Consider the following 18,875-nt stretch of genomic DNA (forward strand, 5'->3'; position numbering starts at 1 on the left):
TAATCATCACACGATGTGAGTTTAATCTGAATTTAAAAAAAACAAACATTTCTCCGTCCAGTATCTGGTGTTTTCAGGTTGCTGTTAGCCAACAAATGGACCGTCTTTTCTACATAATGTGTCGTAAAATAAAAAGAAAAACGTGAAAGCAGGTTGTTGCCTCCCTCTTGTGGAGATTTCTTTTCTGCAAATAGCCTTTTTTATCGCCTGCTCATCTCCAATTACAATCTTGACACTTGGATTGTAATATTTTAAAGAAAATGTTGTGCCGCACAGCAAATTATCTAATGTTTTTTTAATTAAAACTAACAGAATCAACATATAACTCAAAATGTGAGATCACAAGAACTTATTCATTGTCAGATTTATGGATAAACACAATCTGAGCATTCAAAAGACATTTCTATAGTTTTATTAAACACTTAGACTAATTATTTACTCTGCAGGATTATAAAATTGTGTGAATCTTTCAAGCTTGTAACACTCCCATTAGAAATCAACAACTTAACACATGTTAATATTTCTGGAGTAAGAATGACTTTTCAAGGCTTTGCACAAAATCTCAGGAATATAAGTGTCAAAATTTATCTTTTTTTACCCCCAATAATTGAGCTCACTTCCCAAACCATGATACGCCCTCCACCATCTTTTGCATTTACAGCAGTGCCTTTTTGTATTTTTTCTAAATGTATATACAGTCTTCTTCAAATTGTCACCGTGATATTTGGGAGCTAAGTTAACCACGTGGATAATAGATGTTTTTTTTTGTTTATAAACATAAAGTTACATTCACATATGTTTCTGCAGCTGACTTGTATTTTACCGTGTGTGTTTTAATTTGTAGATGTGCTTTGTTTTACCTCACAGTTCCACAATCTGTGGTTTCAAGATCGTCCCTAAGGACATTCTGACACGTGAACCAGGGACTAAACTTCTTTGCGATCACCGGATGACCTGTCACAGTCACCTCTCCTCCACGGTTTCACGTGAACGGAACCTCCTGCAGGTACTTTCCCCCCCGTCAGGATATTTTGTTGTGATGTGGTGATCGCAGGGCTGTTTTTAACAAATGGGAATAGCAAAAATCCTTATTGCCAACCATTTAAAGAACAATAGTCTCAGCTGCGGACATGTAAACATCCATGTCAGCCCAAATAATTCTGTGACTTTTTCCACGCTCCATATAAAGCTTCGTCTCATAACCTGTGAAAGTTTAGACCACGTGATTCACACCAAATATGTCATGAAAAGAACGTATTTTCCAGTTCCTGTTCCTACAAACATCTAATATAATTTAAATGAATATGAATATGTATGACATCAAGTGTATTTTTGTCACTGCTGTAGAAGTTCACGTAGTTTGACCTGATTACAATGAGCAATTAATCAGTGTGTTCAAAGAAACCTTAAAGTTTAAGTGATTTTGTGGGTTTTTTTTTTCCTACTTGAATTGTTTTTAAATGTGGCAAACATCAGATTGTTTTATATAAGTAACATATAAAGAAACCTCGTTGATTTCAGAGGATTTTGAACTCTCTTTTTGCAACTTTTTACGTTTCACAAACATTAAAAAAATCAGGTTTAGGAACTCCCATTAAGCCTGCGTTTCTCATAAAAAATAACTTAATTTGTTTAGATTTACAATGTTACTTTATGAAAGTGCAGCAGATCAGCACCAGTTTCAGGTGGAAACTTTAGTAGATTTGTTTTCGTTGTTGTTTTCTGTGTTTTATGACACATCATATTTAGGTGTTGAAACATCCAAGTCTCTTGATTTCCTGGTTAATTCGAATTAAATGCAGTTCTTGGAGTTCTTCTATAAACGCACACACATCATCATCATCCTCCACATGAAAGGCCAGCAGCTGACATTTTGGAAGTTTCACGAGTGGACAGAAACGCTGCGTTTAAAGCCGCGGGGCTTCATGGTAATTACTTCACTTCAAGGATTTAACCATGAGTCTCAAACCCGTGACGATCATGAGGGTTTTTTTTTTGCCCCTCTCTGCTCTGCCACACACGGAGGAAAAACATTTGAGGAGTGAAATAAGTCAGAGCTTTGTGGACTCAGGTCTGAGGAGGCTTTCAAACCGGAGGACGTGCTCTCTCTGCCATCCAATAATACATCTGGTAAGAAAGTTGCCTTTTTGTTTGACTTTTTTATCTTTAGGAAAGGTAGCAGACAGTCAGTGAGTTCAGCCAAGAATATTGAAATGATTTTTAACTCTTTTGTGCTCCATGATCCGATTACCGTTTGCTAATAAGCAAGCAAATGCATCAGATCTCTATTAACAAGGTCAGGTTTGTGAGTGTATTAACAAAAATATGCAAATATTTAGACTAACTACTTCCTTTTGATAACTATTATAACTTAACGAGGTATTTGTTTGCTGTTTGTGGACCTACCTGTCTGAAAGTGATTATTTTTCCCCACAATAATTAATTTATAGACTATTAATGAGCATACGGTGCATATATTAATCAGTTCATACAGTCTATTGTTTAATTTAAGAACATGTCTAGTATGGTCGAATCCTGAAATAGTTTCCTGCTGACTTTCAGCTTGATGTTGTGCAATCGTACCAGCGGGATGCCTCGGGGAGACTTCAATATCTATTTTACCAGCGGTCGAAGAGGAAACGTCAGAGCTGAGGAGTAAGCGTCTTATTTTCTTTAGAAATCGGGGGGGGGGGATTAATAAATCTCTTGCCATCTGCAGGCGTCACGCACCTTTTGAGCTCTGGTTTACAGGTTTTCTTCTATGAATCTCTACTAATTCTGTGGTGAAAACTACAGGTATGATGCCCCGGAGAGATGCAGCACATGAAGGCCTAACTACCTGGTGTGTTTTGTATCCCAGGGCCGTGGGCATAGCTCTGCTGGTGGTCATCCTTGCAGGCCTCTTCATCCTGGGCTGCTGGTACTTCAAGAAGAGGAGTGGTTACAAAATAATCAGGGTGAGACACTCACCATCATCACTTTAATAACTCATCTTTTCAATTTATTTGTGACGATTCTTTGGTATCTTTTAATCAAATTCGTGCACGTTTTTGCAGAACCCCAGATCTGGGTCGCCAGGTTTTACAGGAGGCCAGTACTCTGAGGACGGACCTTCGGCAGAGAACAAAATGCCACTCACTGACTTTGGCAGCTTCCGATCCGTGGTGAGGGATGAACAGTTGACCTTGTGTCTGAACTGGCCAACCTCCTAAGTCTTTAATAGAACGTAAACTGCGTAACTGCGATGCACATTCTTCTTAGCTCATATAGCAGCTTAGATATTTGTGTGCGCCAGCCGACGGTTTACTGATGTTCATAACAGAGAGCACTTGTTCAGCACGAAACGTCAGCGCTCTGAGCAGTGTGGAGCATGTGAAGCCAGTGCGAGGCAGCGGATGCCTGAGGGAGATTATTTTGTCACCAGACTAGGCGAAGGCAAGTTAAGTCAGCATATTCATGTGTCGAAGAAAAGCAGCTCAAATCAACTCACTTTTATGGTTTGTAATTCGGTGTGATTACAGACAATAAAAGCTTATTTATATAGTGCAAATTCACGACAAAAATCATCTCCGGCACTGTAAAAAAAGAAAAAACAACATTCACATGCATTATAAAATGCCATTTAGTAAAAGTTATCTATCTAAGGAAGCCAGCGGATTGAGTTAAATCTTCCATCCTGAGCATCGCAAAGGCGACAGCGGAAAGGAATGACTCCCTTTGAACGGGAAGAGACCTCCAGCAGAACCAGGCTCAGGACGAGCGGCCATCTGCCTCGACCGACCAGGGTTTGAGAGGACAGGAAAGAGACGCAGACAAACACAGAATGACTGGTCCAGGTGGAGTTTGCTTTGGGAAGAAAAACATGTTAAGGATGGACATAATTACAAATACAAACATGGAGAGCAGAGTGAGTAGAGAGAGCAGCAGAGGGAGGAAATGTGGTCAGTTTGTCCTCCAGCAGTCTGAGCCTACAGCAGCAGAACTAAGGGAGAGCTCAGGAAACCAAAACCAACCCTAACTATAGGATTCATCAAAAAAGAAAGTCTTAAACTTTGTTCTAAAATTAGATGGAGTGTCAGAAATTCCACAAGATAGGAGCCTGATAAGTGGAAACTCTGCCTCCTGTTCTACTTTTAGAAACTCTAGGAACCACAAGTAAACCTGCAGTCTGAGAGCGAAGAGGTCTGTTAGGAAAATATGGAACAATAAGATCTTTAATATAAGCTGGAGTTTGGTTGTTGAGAGCTTTGTTTGTTAGAAGGTTTTAAATTCTATTATGAATTTGATACAATATAAATAACTGACTTTCAGCAACAACTCAAACATTCACTTCAGTTGTTTTTGTTGCACTCTTCCCTAGGTTCCTAATGCTCCTCCAGCCTACGAAAAGATTTCTGGGGAACCACTGCCACCTCCCTATTCACCCTGAGGGAGGTAAACTGTCAAGATATCTACAGAGAAACGGGAAAAGACCAACCTCAGAACTGAACTCGATGGCTAACTAACGTTCATGTTACTGCCAACATGTGTCATAGCTAAATAACACCAAGAAATCTGAGAAACAGTTATTGTATTTCCTATTGCTTTACACATGAATAAACACAATATATGCACCGAATAACAGAAATAAAAATATGATTTCACAATTCTGTTTAAAAAAAAAAAAAAAAAAAAGCTCAAACACGCTTGTTTGGGACAGTTGCATTGTTTATTTCCATGCAGAAATGTCCACAGTTGTTAAATGAAAATGTACCTAGTAAATATATTTTGAAAAATCTATATGGTAAAAATAAATAAATGTGACTCTAAAACATTTACATGGACTCAGACATGTTGTAAAAATTCACCTAAGATTATGCTTAAAATGTAGTTTTCAAACTGTTTATCTGTCAAAAAAAAAAAAAAAAGAAGGACATTGATGACCAAATGAAAGATCAATCAGAGCAACTTGTAATAATGAATATCAAACCAACAAATAAGTCATGAAGCAGTATTTACAACATTAAAAACAGCAAAACGCTCATTTCATTTCACTTTACTTTCCCACTTTACTGATTCGTTGTGATTTACTGGCCACCTTCCTTTGAAAGGTTACAACATTCATGTCAGGATAAGTTTCTCCGTGAGAAACCCATCGCAGTATACAGTTTCAGTATGTGTGATCACACAATTTCGTACGAAAAGATTATCTAACCAAAAGTTAAAATCTGTCTGAAATTGCAAGAGGATTTAAAATATACCAATATGAGGCCTGTCACAACTACGCAGGAGAGAAATTGTATCTGGACTCTCATGTAGCAGGCTCCGTGTTGTTCTGATGGTTCACTCCGTCTGCTTGAAGGGGCTGCAAAGTGGAATCATGTGTTTTTAGTGCTCCACTGGGACTATTGGAGGAACCCACCAGTGCATCAAGAGGATTGGGGCAGGCAGTCAGCTCTGCTGGATTTGCCCGGCACTGAACAGTGCTCAAAACAGCACCGTCAGGACTAATGAGCAGCTTGGATGGCACGCTGGCGTGTGTACCCAAGGCTGAGGTCTGCGCCGAGTCCTTTCCGAGCGCTGTATTGGTCAGTATGACAGGCGGGTGGATGGTGGAATTTGTCGTCAGCGATGGGATTGGTTGATCTGAACTCGTTGTTACAGTGGTGCTTGTTGGAGGTGCAGCTGCCACGTGTGCCATTTCAAAGGTGCTGACAGTGCTTCCAACTGGTGGAACAGTAGCAATGGGCAGTGCTTGCATCCTGGATGCTGCACTTATGATTGGTGGGGCAGTCACTGTTGGCAGTACCCGTGTCCCTGTACCAGAAAGCATGGGCATCTGCTCTTTGAGTACAGTGTTTCCTGGTCCAGTTTGTACTAAACCCTGTGGATGAACAGTTGAGGGCGCAGCCACCTTAACTTCTGTCTGCTCCGGCTGTATGGAGTGGCCAAGAGTTGTCACTCCAACCACCTGCTGGCTAGGAAGATAACTACACAGAGCTGCAGCTGGGGAGGGGGCAACAGAAACTGGTAAGACAGGGCTACACAAAGCACCTGCTGACGAGCTGGGTAATCCAGGTAAAGATGATAAAGCTCCTGACAATTTGGGCAACGCAGTTGATATTGCAGATGAGAAGATGGATGAAGACTTAGCTTGTGAGGCTGTACCAGCAGCTACCCTGATTGTAGCTGGTGCTGAACCAAGAGCGGGGGCACTAGTTATTACTGGGGAAACTATGGCCGGTACACCGCCCAAACTTGGTGGAGAAGAGACCAAAGTGGGTGTAGATACAGGTGGTAATCCAAAGTTACCTGCATGACCAGATGGAAACCTAGGCAGGGCTGGTACTACATTTGTTTTGCTGGGTATCAGGGTTGAGCCCACGCCAGGTGTTCCTGTAAGCCTGAAAGGTATCACATGTGGAGTGCTTCCCATCAAAGATGGCCCAACAGCAGGCGTGCATGCTACAAAAGGAGAACTTACGGCCGGCACGCCGGGTAGCCTGGCTGTAGACTGGGGTAAAACTGGTGCCCGAGGCATAACAATGGTAGGGCTCGCCCCTTTGGGAGCTACTGATGGCCTTATGCTAGCGGGAGTGGTAGTAGGCACTTGTGGTGCGGGGCTAGAGATGATAAGGACGTGGCTGCCTGGACCCAAACCCTGGGGAGGGACTACGAAGCGTGCATTGTTGAGGAAGATCTGTGTGCCCGCAGTGAGGTGCGTAGAGGTGTTGATGATTATCCTCTGCTGAACTGTGCCTGTGGTGGAGGTGGTGAATGGAGTGCAGGTGGTTGGTGCAGAGGAGAAGGTGGTTTGGGTTTTATTACCGGCAAGCTGAGAAGATGATAACAAAGATGTGTTCTCTTCATGAACGCTGCCTTTGATATATAGGGGCTTAGGGTTAAGAGTAGGAATTTGCATTTGGGCTGGGCTACCCCCGGTAGCAACGGTCACTTCGGCAGGAGAGCTGTTGGACGATGCACCTGCAAGGATCCCAAAGTCCTTCTTGTTCACGTTTCCTGGTAGCGAGGTGGGAGCAGCAGATCTAGAGCAGCTTGTTTGAGAGATAACAGAAACAGAGGGTGTACCGTGGAGTGGAGAGCTGGTGGTGAGAGAGCTGCGAGTATCCACCTGGGTTGAATAGGTTGTGACAGTAATTACAGTTGTGTATGGGACCAGTCCAGTGGTGGAGGCAGCTGTTGGAAAGCTGGATCCTATTACAGACACCGGTATGGTTGTTGAAGGAGACTGTGACAGTGCACCAATGGTCTGTCCAACAGACGTAGTCTTTCCTATCAATGGGATTGCAATGCCTGGTAACACACACACACAAAAATGTAATTAATATACTTGGAACTGTCTGTATTTCATGCAGTACTTAGTCTGAATGAGTTCTTAGTTATGAGAAGTAGTAATCTGTCCACTGGAAACAAGTGTACTTTTGTACAGCCTTCTTAATGAAATTCTGGATTAAAATTAGCAAAGCGAATGGAAATATTTCAGACCCGTTAACATTATCATTAACTCATGTTGTAGTTTTATTTTAAAATAAGTTCATTTAAATATTTTTGCCGAAACAAACGTCTAAATAAATGCTTCTGGGTATGATCTACAGTGCCGCAGAGCGTAGTGACCTCCAAGACTATTTTAAGACATATTATTTCTCTAAACTGATTTAATTCCACAATTCGGTACAGTAACATTTAAAATTAATAAACACAGCTTCTCACTCCTCCTACTACATGCTCGTCCTAGAGTCTCGGTCATCCAGGACATAGCAAATCCAATATAAACTATTGTGTAGTTGCAGATGTTTTGCTGCCCATACGAGGAGGTGAAATGTCTTTAAATACAGAACAGAAGTCCAGTTGCTTTTTGGATCCAACTACATGATGCCCATTGCTGTTTAGTTTCCAATCTGAATTGAACAAGCGTAAAATAAGTAATTCTCTTATGAAGTCACATGTACAAAACCTACCTGAGGGCAGAGTGTTGTTGCTGGTCTTGGACAGTGCCTCTGAGCTGACACTGCAAACAGGCTGAGCTGAACTTAATCCCATCTTTAGAGTTTGACTTGTTAATGAGGAGTTCAGTGCATGGCCGTTCCCAGTTGCCATTGCTGGCTTTGGTAAGGGTCCCGTGAAGGTGGTAGATGAGGTTGCTGTGGGCTGGCTGATGACCATCACTCTTGAGCTGGTGACTGACTTGGGCGGAGAGGGCGTGCCCTTCGGTGTGGCTTTGTTTGAGGAAGATGGAGCAACCAAAATGTATTTGGTAACGTGGGCTCTCCCATCTGTACTGGTACGTTTCACACCAGTCTTGCTTAAGAACTCCTGTGTGAGAACTGGAGAAACGCCAGAGCTGCTTGGTGACGGGACGGCAACGACATTTTTTAGCGCCGACGCTGGAAAAGCAGAACCAGAGGAAGCCGTGTGCACCCGCTGCGGCATCTTTGTTTCAGCAGTCGAGAAGCTTGAGCCTTGACTCAGAGCAACAGAAGTGCCGGTCGTTTGGCGTTCTGGGCCTGTCACAGGAATGCTACTTGTCGCTGTGGTGAGTGTGGAGTTTGAGAATTTGGGAGCCTGCTTCTGGGTTTGGGCCGCCGAGATACTTGGGACTGCTGGGACAGTGGAAGGCGATGTCTGAGAGGCAGCAGAAGAAGACAAAGTGCTTGTCTTAGATACAAGAAAGGCTTTTAACTGAGGGGAAATAGTGATGACTGGACTGGTAGGAAAAGACCCAAGTGAATTCTGGTCTGAGGATGTCTGGACTTTGACGATGCCCGTGTTTCCCCCTCTAGTTGTTACCAGAATGGACTGTGAGTCACGGATACAGACAGTCTTGAGCTCCTGTTTAGGTTCTGTAAATGTAATGCTTTCAGTAGAAACGGCTCTGGAAAGAGTTGTGATGGACAAAGGGGTCATCATGCTGCCTTTTGGTGTGCTGGTTTGGATGCTGCAAATTTGTGTCTCCTTACATCCTGACGCGTTTAGGGGCCCTCTTTGCAAATGAGGGGGGAAAGAGAAAGTAGGACTTTTCCCTGTCCTGGTGTCTTTTATTAGATCTAATTGTTGAACAGGGATTTTACTCTCAGGAATGCTAAATCCAGGAACATCAGTCGATATACATACAGGGGTGGCCACCTTAGAAACTGGAACCTGAATGTCCTTGGACTGTTTTGGATTTACATCAGTCGTCTTTGTTTCAGTTTTTTGAATGAGAAGGTTAGAAGGTAAAAACACCACTTGTTGCATAACCTTTGCTGCAGTGTTCTGGTCCACAACAGAATGAACAGACATCCTGATTGGGCTGCTACTGTCTTTTCTTACAAGGTGACCCAGTCCCTCCGGTGCCTTATACACCACTTGGATGGCACTTTTTGGTTCAGCCTGGCATGATTTGGCCTGTGGTGTTTTAGGAAGAGCTGGCTGCTTGTGGACTTGTGTCTGCTGGGGTGTTTGCGTTGGTTTTTGCTGCGAGTTCTGTTGGTAACCAAATGGGAAACTTTGTGCTTTTGAAACTTTAAGATTAGTCGCTGCAGAGGTAGGTAGAGGAACCAAAGACCCCTTTCTCTGTCCACCTACACTGGACAAACCTGGGAAGTCAGATGGTCTTTTCATCAAGGTCACTTTGTTTCCCACACTCTTAGCCAGCAGGGTCGGGATGGGCGTGTAGCCCTTGGGCAGACCGCAGGTTGGGTTCGGGGTGGGGTATGTGGGCGACAAGGAATTATGCGTTGGCATCCCTGTTGCCCATCCTGAATCCTTGGATTGATTTGCTAGGATCAGCTCAGATTGCAACTCTCCCCTTGACTCTGCAGACGTAATATTGGTGCCAACAGCTTGAACTCTTGACAACAGAGCAACACCTTTCTCTTTACTGGGCAGGGTGTGTTTTAGGTGGTTTGGAGTTGCGCAGGTCACACTTTCTTCTGCAGCAGGCTCAGCTCCAAATTCTCTGGTGCTTGCTAAGAACATAACAGAGATGATTATTAGTGTTACAGTGGTAAATTAGCTATATCGTGGTTTCTGTACAATGTCATCAATGTGTCTTAAAATGCTAAAAAAAAGGCTCAATTTATTTTTAAAACAATGAAAATGTACACTTGCTAAACAAGTTCATAGCAATCTACCAAATGCAAACTGCTTTTTGCCCTCTGGTTGAATGTTTAGAGTAGTGCTACTGAAATACTGCTATTTGAAAAGTTTCAAGTTTAGATAATAATATTTTCCCTTTTTTGTACAAAAGATAAAAACCAACAAATTCATGCATTTTTAATCTGTTGATTTCAAAATCTGACTGACTCCAAATAATTTGAAGTCTGATCAGCAAATATTGATTTTCTAATTAACAAATATAATCAACTGTACCAATTTTTATTTTTTCCAATTCTAGTTTCATTTTAAATATAACTGACTATAAATATTGAAGCTTTAAACACTGTCTGATGTACAAAATTAACCAAAATGTCTGCAAAAAGTGCAAATGTTGTGCCTTATCTCACAACGATGTAATTTAACCTTATTAACGACTTTACGGCCAACAAAAAAAACAACCTTAGTTTTGCATTACAGCACCTAAAATATGAATAATAGTTGTTCTAGTTTAATTACTTTACCTCCACTCCAAAGGCCTCTGGGAACATGTTCCTGGTCGTCTTCTTCTAATTCTCCACAACCATCTTTCTCCAAACCCCCCTCCTCATAGTCATAATCCTCATCTGATGACGACGACGAAACGCACTCCTCACGCTCAAAGTTATTGTACTCTGGATGCTTCTTGAAATCATCAAACTCCTTTTTTAAACGAAGCCTGTGTCGGCAAAACAAAACAAGTGAAAGATTTTTTTTTCCCATTTCAGCAATGGTGGATTGTTTCCTGAACGCAGTACGTTCAGTTTCATCGTACGTTGTTAAAATTTCGAACCTGTTTCTTTGGTAGGCCTTAGCGAGTTTCGGTTCCCAAGGTAAAAGTTCATTCAGAAGTCTGATTAGAGTGCTGTGAAGTTCTTTCACTGCTTCCTTCCTATAGTACCACCGACCCTGTGGGTTCACACACGGCGACAGCAGTGTCAGCAGCAGCGCGGTGCGAGAAAGTGAATGCCGTCTTTTCTAGGACGCAACGAGGGTAAATCCCCCTGACAGAGGCGCGACTGTCACCTACCAGTTTCTTCTTCATGCTCTCCAGCTCATCGAGCTCATCTTCAGTCTTACTGATCAGCTCTCGCAGTTCGTCGAGGTTGCTGCAAACCAACTACACGTGGCAAGAAAAAAAAAAAGACAAGATGACAAGGCTTGAATGACGACTGCAACGAAAGCTTTGAGACGATGTAAAGAAAGCGCACAATGCACCGTTTAAATGAGTAAACGAGGCGGCGTCAGAAAAAGCTGAAACCAAGTGGTTAACACGTTTTTAAAGCAGTGGTTCAGACATTTACGCTGACTTTTATTTCATTACAGACAACTTCAGACCAAGAAATTCTGTTTTGCCTCATTAATCAGCATACCGTACATGCATTTATGCACCTCAGATCTGATTTAAGCTGCTAATATAAAGAAATGGACATAGGATCATTTTGGGAAGTCTGAGTTAGACACATTATGAAGTTACATTTACAAATACTATTAAAAAAAAAAGAAAAGCAGCCTGATGTTAACCTTGTCAGGAGGCTGCATCAACTTTACATGGTTTTAGAAGCATCTATGATAGACTATCATACAAAAATTATTGTTAAAAAAATTGCTTTCCAGATGTTTTTTTTTCATTTTTTAAAGAGGCTGATGCTTCTCGAGCCAAAAAGCCAAAATGAAATCCTCAAAGCCATGACACATTTAAAGTGTTAAGAAGAATAATTATAAAATTTCAATATAGGTAAAGCTCTAACGTCACAAATACGTTTGGAACGTCGAGTCTGAAACGCAGGAACGGATTTATGTTAAATAAAATAAGGCTGAAAATTACGATTCTATACCTTCTTATTTAGGGGTTGTGCGACTGTGCATCTACCTTAAATGATGTTGCAGGTGGAGCCTCATCTTTAGTTTTCCTCAGTGTTTCAGTTTTTTTCCCTGTAGACATAATAACAGTAACACAACCATGTGATTGGGAAAAAAAAAGAGAGCTTAAGGTAATCCAAAATAAGTAGGTCCACACCGACACTGATCATTCATGCCCCTACCTGTTTTATGTCTTTTCTTTTTGTCCGTCCTTTTAATTGTCAGGGCGACTTTTCGGAGCGCGGACATGGCATCCTCGTCTCGGGGCAGCCTCGCCCTGTCCGCGCGCTGAGGATGCTTGTGCTTTTTCTTCCGCTTTTTTTTTTTAGTCCAGATCTTGTCACTCAGCCTCTCTTCACTTGAGTTCTGAGCACTCTCAGAAGACAGCTGGGTCGCTAGCCCGGAGGCGCCGCAGCAGTAGTCGCCCCTTGTAGTTTTTGCCTGACCAGTTTTGCTTCTGCAGTCCAAACAGGGGGAGGTTTGGCTGGGACTGGGACTTGAGTCCTCTGCTTTGACGTCGGCAGGTTTAGTCGGGGACTCCAGGTTCACAGAGGAAGCAGGAGACCGGCCCGTGTAGCTGTGCTCTCCGACACTCAGGCAGGGATCCTGCGTTTCTGCCTTAATAGTACGTTCCGAACCCAACGAGAAGACCCGCTTCTGCTTGGACTGTTGCTCGACACTTGAAATTTCTTGTTTCACATCGTCCACGCCACTAACTTGACTGTTTGTGAGAAATAAGGAGTCCGTGTGTAGTTTTGCGTCCAATTTAGAGTTTTCACTGGAGTTTCCGTAAGAGGATCCTGATTTAGGCACTTCTTTCATCGGTGACCACAGCTGAAAGCGTTGTTTATCTTCCTCCCCATTCCCCTTCTCCTTTCTGAAAGCCCCGAATGTTTCTGTTGGTCTTTTGCCAAAATCTCCACATTCTGCTGTGTCCATCAAGGCGCCGTCACACACAATCTCAGTTTTATCCGCCTCACTCTTTATTACATCCGACTCCTCACCCTCTGTCCCTTGTTCAGCCTCAACTCTTTTCACCAGAGCGGAGGGGAAAGGAAATGCCGGAGGTGTGCTGGGACTCTGGCAATAGATCCTCAGGTCTGCGCCGCAGAAGTGTGGGAAATGTATGTAGGCATTCTCCTTGCTGTCGTAGCCCAAAATAGACTCCCTGCACTCATGAATGGGTTGGGCCAGCACGGCGTCCTGTACGTCCTTCTGCGTCTCGTACACGTGGTCACACAGTCCCTTCAGAAGCCAAACCCGCTGGTAGAAGGGCAACAAATGGAAGGGCTTCTCCTCCAAAGGGCTCACCTCCCCCAGGATGCTGAAAAACTGGTGGCAGAGGCCCAGCTGCTCCGCGCGCCGCGGTTGCTCGCGAGAGGCGCCGACGGTCCGGTACCAGCCCACGACGCGCTGCCTCAGCTCCGACTCCCAGCGGCGGTAGGGCAGCGCGGACCGGCGGTGCAGAGCGGCCCTGCGCTGCGGCGGGAACAGCAGCGAGGACATGATTTTGGACAGGAGCAGGCTGCAGCGCGGCATGAGCAAGCAACGCTCCAGCTCGAAAAACACTATCTCCGGGAGGCTGAGGGCAGTCTGAGCGAGGCAAAGGAAGTGTCCGATGGCGGGGAGCTCCCACATGGTGTCCACTCTTTGGGGGAAAGCCTGCGACAGCAAGCTCTGCTCCCACTCCTCCACCTCCTTGGCTGATATTTCTTCCGCCTCCTTCTTCTCGAGCTCACGTTGCCTGAACAGGGCAGTGGATACAAGTTCTTAAATGTTCGATTGACTGAAAAAAAACACAAACTTTTCTTTCAAACGCCCACTAACCTCTTCTCCTCCTTGGCCCGCTGTTGCTCCTCCAGGCGTAGCTTCTGCACCATGATAGACTCGTGCCCAATTAAGATGGGATGGTTACGAGATGGCGGTCTTCTCCTCGTGGAGGTGCCCCCGGAGCTTCGCTCTTCCTCCGTGCCAAAGCGCCCTTTAGAGGTCACTGCCAGTGTTGTTTTCTCCCGGAGAGTCCTATTTTGAGATAAAAAAAACTATTAGGTAAAATGATTGAAGCTGCTTAAAAACAGCTTTCATTTGTTGGAAGCAGACAGACCGTATATCTACAAACTCAACAAGAGGGACAGCAAAACAATCGATGAAAGTTTGCACCATCACCTGAAGCTAAAAGATCATTATATCATCATCCTCTTTAAAATTCCAATATTTTGAAGAACTGAAAGTTTGCGGTCCTTTTAAAACCACGATTTACATTTTCTGCTCTAGTGTAAGTATATTATCTCGGAAAACAATATTTGGAAATTCGTCAGTTCAGCAGTTTGTTCTGGGTTCTTTGTAGCTCCTTTATTTTTTTTTACCTGGAAAGCAACGTGAGCTTCTGCTCCAGCATAGTTTCCAGCTTCTGAGCTTGTTTGGAGATCCAGTGGTCCACCCCGTGATAGCGGTAACAGTTCTCCAACATGAGCCTGAAGTCTGCAACAAACTCTGTTATTGTCTCAAATTCCTGGTTGACAAACTTCTCTTTTATCCTCTGCAGGCACATCGACTGCCTCAGCTGTGAATGAACTCGGCCCTGAACGCCTCCGATGCCGTGCTGGGCGTCATGGTGGCCGATGGGATGGAGGAACTGGCTGGTGATCGCTTTGTGTTTGTCCAAGAGAATGGTGGTGAAGATCTTGTAGGCTTGCTGGACCTCATAGTTCATATCGTCCTCGAAGCCATCTCTGTTGGTGGAAACGCAGACCTCAGGCAGAGAGAGGTCGTTCTCGGGAAATGCAGACACGCCGTTGTTGCTCACAGCAAGGCGCTCGCCCCCAGCGGCGACACGCTCACCGTGGCCGGAGTGGCGCAATGCCGCCAGAGCTTCGGCTTCACACGTGCCATTGCTGAGCCCGTCTTCAGGTACGGTCGGGTTGGGGTCGCCGGGGCTGCTGCATGTCCATTTGGGTGGCGAGGATGCGGCATGGGAGGCGGGCTGCTGAGGGGCTGGGTTTTGGTCCGTCACAGTCAGATCCTGGTTGAGGAACCACTGCTGGCTGCAGCCTGCTGTGATTTGGTCTGTCATGTTGTCCTGGGCCACAGCGCAGAAGCACCTGAAGGAATGAACAGGCGTCATTAGTGCCGAAACAAAGCGAATAAGACTGGATGAAAACAAGGATCACGTGCGCAAGAGACATTTTTGATCAGGGTGACTCCTAATTGTGTAATAACACCCTCTAGGATTAACAAAGCCTGGCTTTTAGCCTCCTCAGATCAGGCTAAATGCACAGAATAAATCTCCATGATAACTCGGGCGTCTCTGCTTTTGGTACATTAAGCCAGGATGACCAGAACATACCGGCTTAACCCCGTAACCATGTTTTGTGAAACAGCCCTCCTGGTCCAAATAAAATCACAACAATTAAATGAGTAGCTAGCAGTCAGGATTTCTTCCCCCATTGGAGGTTATATTTACACGAACAAGATGATCACATGTGATCGACTCCAAACTACATGTAGTAGTTTACCCAACTCCCGAAACTTCGCAGACTTTCTTTTTTTCCCACTCGAATGTTATTGGCTCGTTAGCTTTGACGTTAGCAACGGCGAGCTAGCTCGCGTCAAATAATAACAAAGAAAGTAAACAAAAGTTAGTTTCGCCTGCTCGAGGAGAACACTCCATTGACGCGTTTCTTTTCCGGATCACGTGCCAGAACCAGGCGCAAACAAAGTGACCAGAGATGGTTTCAGCAACATACCTTATCGGTGCGGCGGCTCCTCGGCAGCTTTTTAGCGAGCTTTAGCGGCTACGACAGCTCCGCTAGCTGGGTTAGCTGGCTATTGTCTCCAACTTGAGGCCTGCAATTACTGCGTTCGCTATCCATATTATTCCTTTTGAGCGGTCTAATGTCCAGAAGACGAGAAGCTACGCGGACTTGTGAATGTCGTCATCGCACGGAGTGATGTCAGTGACAGCAGCGAAGCTAACGGAGCTTTAGCCGAAGTAACTGTAGCCGACTGACAACACACAGCAGTTCATCGCCGCTAGCTGCCCCGGCTAACTACATGTTGTCAACTTCTCACGGCTACTTCGTGGTGTGTGGAAATCCTCGCTGTCCCTTCGGAGAGAAATCCGCGACGTGTGTCGCGTCCAGAAGCCCCGGCCGACAAGTTCCCCGGGCTGTGTGTGTGTGTATGTGTGTGTGTCAAGACGACCGAGCCGTCCGCTCCACCGAAGATGCTCTACTTCCACCCTGCGTGCAGCCGATGCGAGCAGCCTGACGTAACGAGCCGCTTCCCCGCGCCGTGCCCAGCTGCTTTACCCATCGTGCACAGAAGTCATCAAGAAGCATCTGGCTTTACCAGGCATGAGTTGTAACTGGTGAGGTAAAGCGTGTTTCAGTTCGTGAAAGGTGACAAAGGAAACAGTTTTTGTGTAAAAGTACTTCTCCCGTTTGACCACTAGATGTCGCTTCTCATTAGTCTACAACAGTTGATAGACGTGGGTAAATTATACTCTTTTTGTTGCCTTTCAGGTACAGGTAGCGGTCTAAAACAATTTTCTTAGCATTAAATATTGATACATTTTAATAATTATGACTTTTCAAGTCATAATTTTGAGATTCTGTCTCATAAATATGAGCTGGTATCTTAAAATTATTACTTGACATCTAATATTTACAGGATGGTATCTCATAATATTGACATACTAAGTCATAATTAAGCAATACTATCTACAAATTATGTATTGCTTAATTATGAGATATTATCTAATAATTTTATGAGATAGTATCCAGAAATATGACGAAGTATTTCATAAATATGAGCTATGGTCCCATAATTATGACATCCAAAGTCATAAAATGAGATCATATTTCGTAAATATGAGAAGCTAAGTCATCATTTCGAACCAGTTTTTTTGTAATTTTGACTTACAAGATTTGTTTTTATTTCTCCAAATGACAAAAATGGGCTCCCACATGATGTGTAAAAAGACCAAACCAAAAAAACAACCTTTTTTTGTAGCGACAAGGACTTGAACAGTTTAATTGTCATAATTGCGCTAATTAAAACTACAATTTTAATAGGATGCATCATAGGTGGGAGTTTGAGAGCTATGAAACCTAACACAAGCAGTTTATTAAAAGAGGACTTTTCAGAATAAAAACAGCTCAGCTCACGCTGCAGCTGCCACATTTTCAAAGCCAGAGAGAAAGACTACCAGGAAAACAAGCAAAACAGATGTTACACTGGCAATTAGAGTGCTGTAAGAGGCATCCAGCAGGAATCCAGCAGAAATCCAGCTGGGGCAATTGTTAATTAAGCAGTTTTGCCACCAGGGGCCCCTGCTTTCCTGTGATTGTACCTTAACTGAGAGGTGATGTCAGGCAGAAACTTTTAGACAAATACAAATGCACTGCAAATCTGTACAAAGTTATGTTTGCTGTAAAAATTTACATTAGACACCACAGACACAAGTTTACTAAAGGATTTTAAAAAGCTTATTTTTCTCTCTTTTTTAAAAAAATAATATTAAAATGTCATGTACTTAGTTTACAACAGCATTATTTTTAGCTTAACAACAAAACAAACACACAGGAAAACAGGCTTTGATTTACGTCAGAAAAATAGAGATTTTATTCGTTTTTTTCATTTTTATTTTCTTTTATTTCCAGTTTGTTTAGACCAGCATGTTGCCTTTCCGTGCGTCTGATAAAAATCTTGTTTTTCATGTGCAAAAGGAACTTATGATGGCAGCAAAGTGATTTAGAAACAGACAGCGGTGATAAAAAAAATATATATATAAACCAGAGCAAAATTTAAAAAGGAAGATGCATAAGAAATGTGTTTTCTGTATATCTTCTTGAGCAGAAGTCTTCTCTGCTGAAACTGTTTATTTGTCTCTGTCACTTGGTGTTTTTAGGACTGCAATAAATTTAGTTCTACTGAGAGCAAAGCTATGTACCATGCAGACAGGATTGTTATTTCAGTCGTCCATCTAATGGATGTTTTAACTTAGTGGTCTTTTTTGTATCTAATTCTGTCCTTTTAACAACTTTATGGTTGTTTGTGGCTTGATTTATGTCCCTAAAATGTGATTATTGTACATATATTTGCAGCCATTCCATGTGTTTGTGTAGTTGTTTTTTTCTACTTGTATTATTTGTATTGTTGCATTTATATTGTTTTAAGTATCTGCCTTTAGCCGTCCAGAGCTACAAGGTAATCAGACCCAACATAAACAGCACCATGTTGAACTGATGCATATGTGCCAAATCAACAATATTCTACTACCCTGAATTATAAAGTACTTCTAAGAACACACTGGAAAGCATGGGAAGGTGTCAGAAAGACAGCAAGAAGTGCTATGAACAGTACTGTTCAAATGTTTTCAATCACTTCTAAATTTTATTAACATTTTCCTTATGTTTTAAAGTCTTTCAACAGTTTTTTAGGTGCTCTTTCACTCATTTCTTGTCCAGTTTTTGTACTTGAACACATGTTTGTGTTTAATATGCTTTTCTATGTTAATCAAACTTTTATTCTTGTTGGTTTTTTTTATAGATTCAAAGAAGATGCTAATGCCTAACGAGTTCATTTAAAATGGGTTTGTTATAATGAAGTCCTTTGAGTTTAAGGAATGAGTGATAAAGAAGAATAAATGAAAAAAATCTGGTGAAAATGGTCAGGTACCGGACTGAAAATCGATGCAAACAGAAGCAAAATCCAAAGAAAAACTTGGAAAGCTCATCAGAAAACCTGAAAAACTACTGATCAGAAGAAAGTTTGTTTTTTTGCAAAAAAAAATTATAAAACTTTGAGGAATTAGTAAAGACTCTTTCACAGTACTGTATAAAAAAAATCAAGTTTATTAAGTTTATTAACAATGTATCCTTAATACAAACTCTTGT

The 18,875-nt window shown here is 42.8% G+C and overlaps 2 protein-coding genes across 2 annotated transcripts; one reads left to right on the forward strand and one right to left on the reverse strand.

Moving 5' to 3' along the window:
* The first annotated feature begins 1,995 nt into the window (after positions 1-1,995).
* Positions 1,996-4,674, forward strand: mlana (melan-A). Its single transcript, XM_017407622.3, has 5 exons — positions 1,996-2,130; positions 2,563-2,655; positions 2,861-2,957; positions 3,057-3,164; positions 4,361-4,674. Exons 2-5 carry the CDS (start codon positions 2,567-2,569, stop codon positions 4,427-4,429), a joined length of 363 nt encoding a protein of 120 aa, XP_017263111.1. The 5' UTR covers positions 1,996-2,130; positions 2,563-2,566; the 3' UTR covers positions 4,430-4,674.
* A 366-nt stretch (positions 4,675-5,040) lies between these two features.
* On the reverse strand, positions 5,041-16,511 carry LOC108230973 (uncharacterized protein KIAA2026). The gene is made up of 10 exons (XM_017407619.3): positions 15,723-16,511; positions 14,343-15,077; positions 13,804-13,998; positions 12,159-13,720; positions 11,987-12,048; positions 11,144-11,233; positions 10,907-11,022; positions 10,599-10,792; positions 7,959-9,947; positions 5,041-7,293 (listed from the first exon to the last, which is right to left on the reverse strand). Exons 2-10 carry the CDS (start codon positions 15,047-15,049, stop codon positions 5,291-5,293), a joined length of 6,918 nt encoding a protein of 2,305 aa, XP_017263108.1. The 5' UTR covers positions 15,050-15,077; positions 15,723-16,511; the 3' UTR covers positions 5,041-5,290.
* Positions 16,512-18,875: the final 2,364 nt, after the last annotated feature.

Source organism: Kryptolebias marmoratus, linkage group LG14, assembly GCF_001649575.2.
Source record: "Kryptolebias marmoratus isolate JLee-2015 linkage group LG14, ASM164957v2, whole genome shotgun sequence".
Lineage (NCBI taxonomy): Eukaryota > Metazoa > Chordata > Actinopteri > Cyprinodontiformes > Rivulidae > Kryptolebias > Kryptolebias marmoratus.

Coding starts and splice junctions, on each gene's coding strand:
- mlana (XM_017407622.3), top strand. CDS start 2,567: ATGTTGTGCAATCGTACCAGCGGGATGCCTCGGGGAGACTTCAATATC. Junction 2,656..2,860: donor GGAAACGTCAGAGCTGAGGA/GTAAGCGTCTTA, acceptor TTTGTATCCCAG/GGCCGTGGGCATAGCTCTGC. Junction 3,165..4,360: donor TTGGCAGCTTCCGATCCGTG/GTGAGGGATGAA, acceptor ACTCTTCCCTAG/GTTCCTAATGCTCCTCCAGC.
- LOC108230973 (XM_017407619.3), bottom strand. CDS start 15,049: ATGACAGACCAAATCACAGCAGGCTGCAGCCAGCAGTGGTTCCTCAAC. Junction 12,049..12,158: donor AAAGAAAAGACATAAAACAG/GTAGGGGCATGA, acceptor TTATGTCTACAG/GGAAAAAAACTGAAACACTG. Junction 7,294..7,958: donor CAACAACACTCTGCCCTCAG/GTAGGTTTTGTA, acceptor GTGTGTTACCAG/GCATTGCAATCCCATTGATA.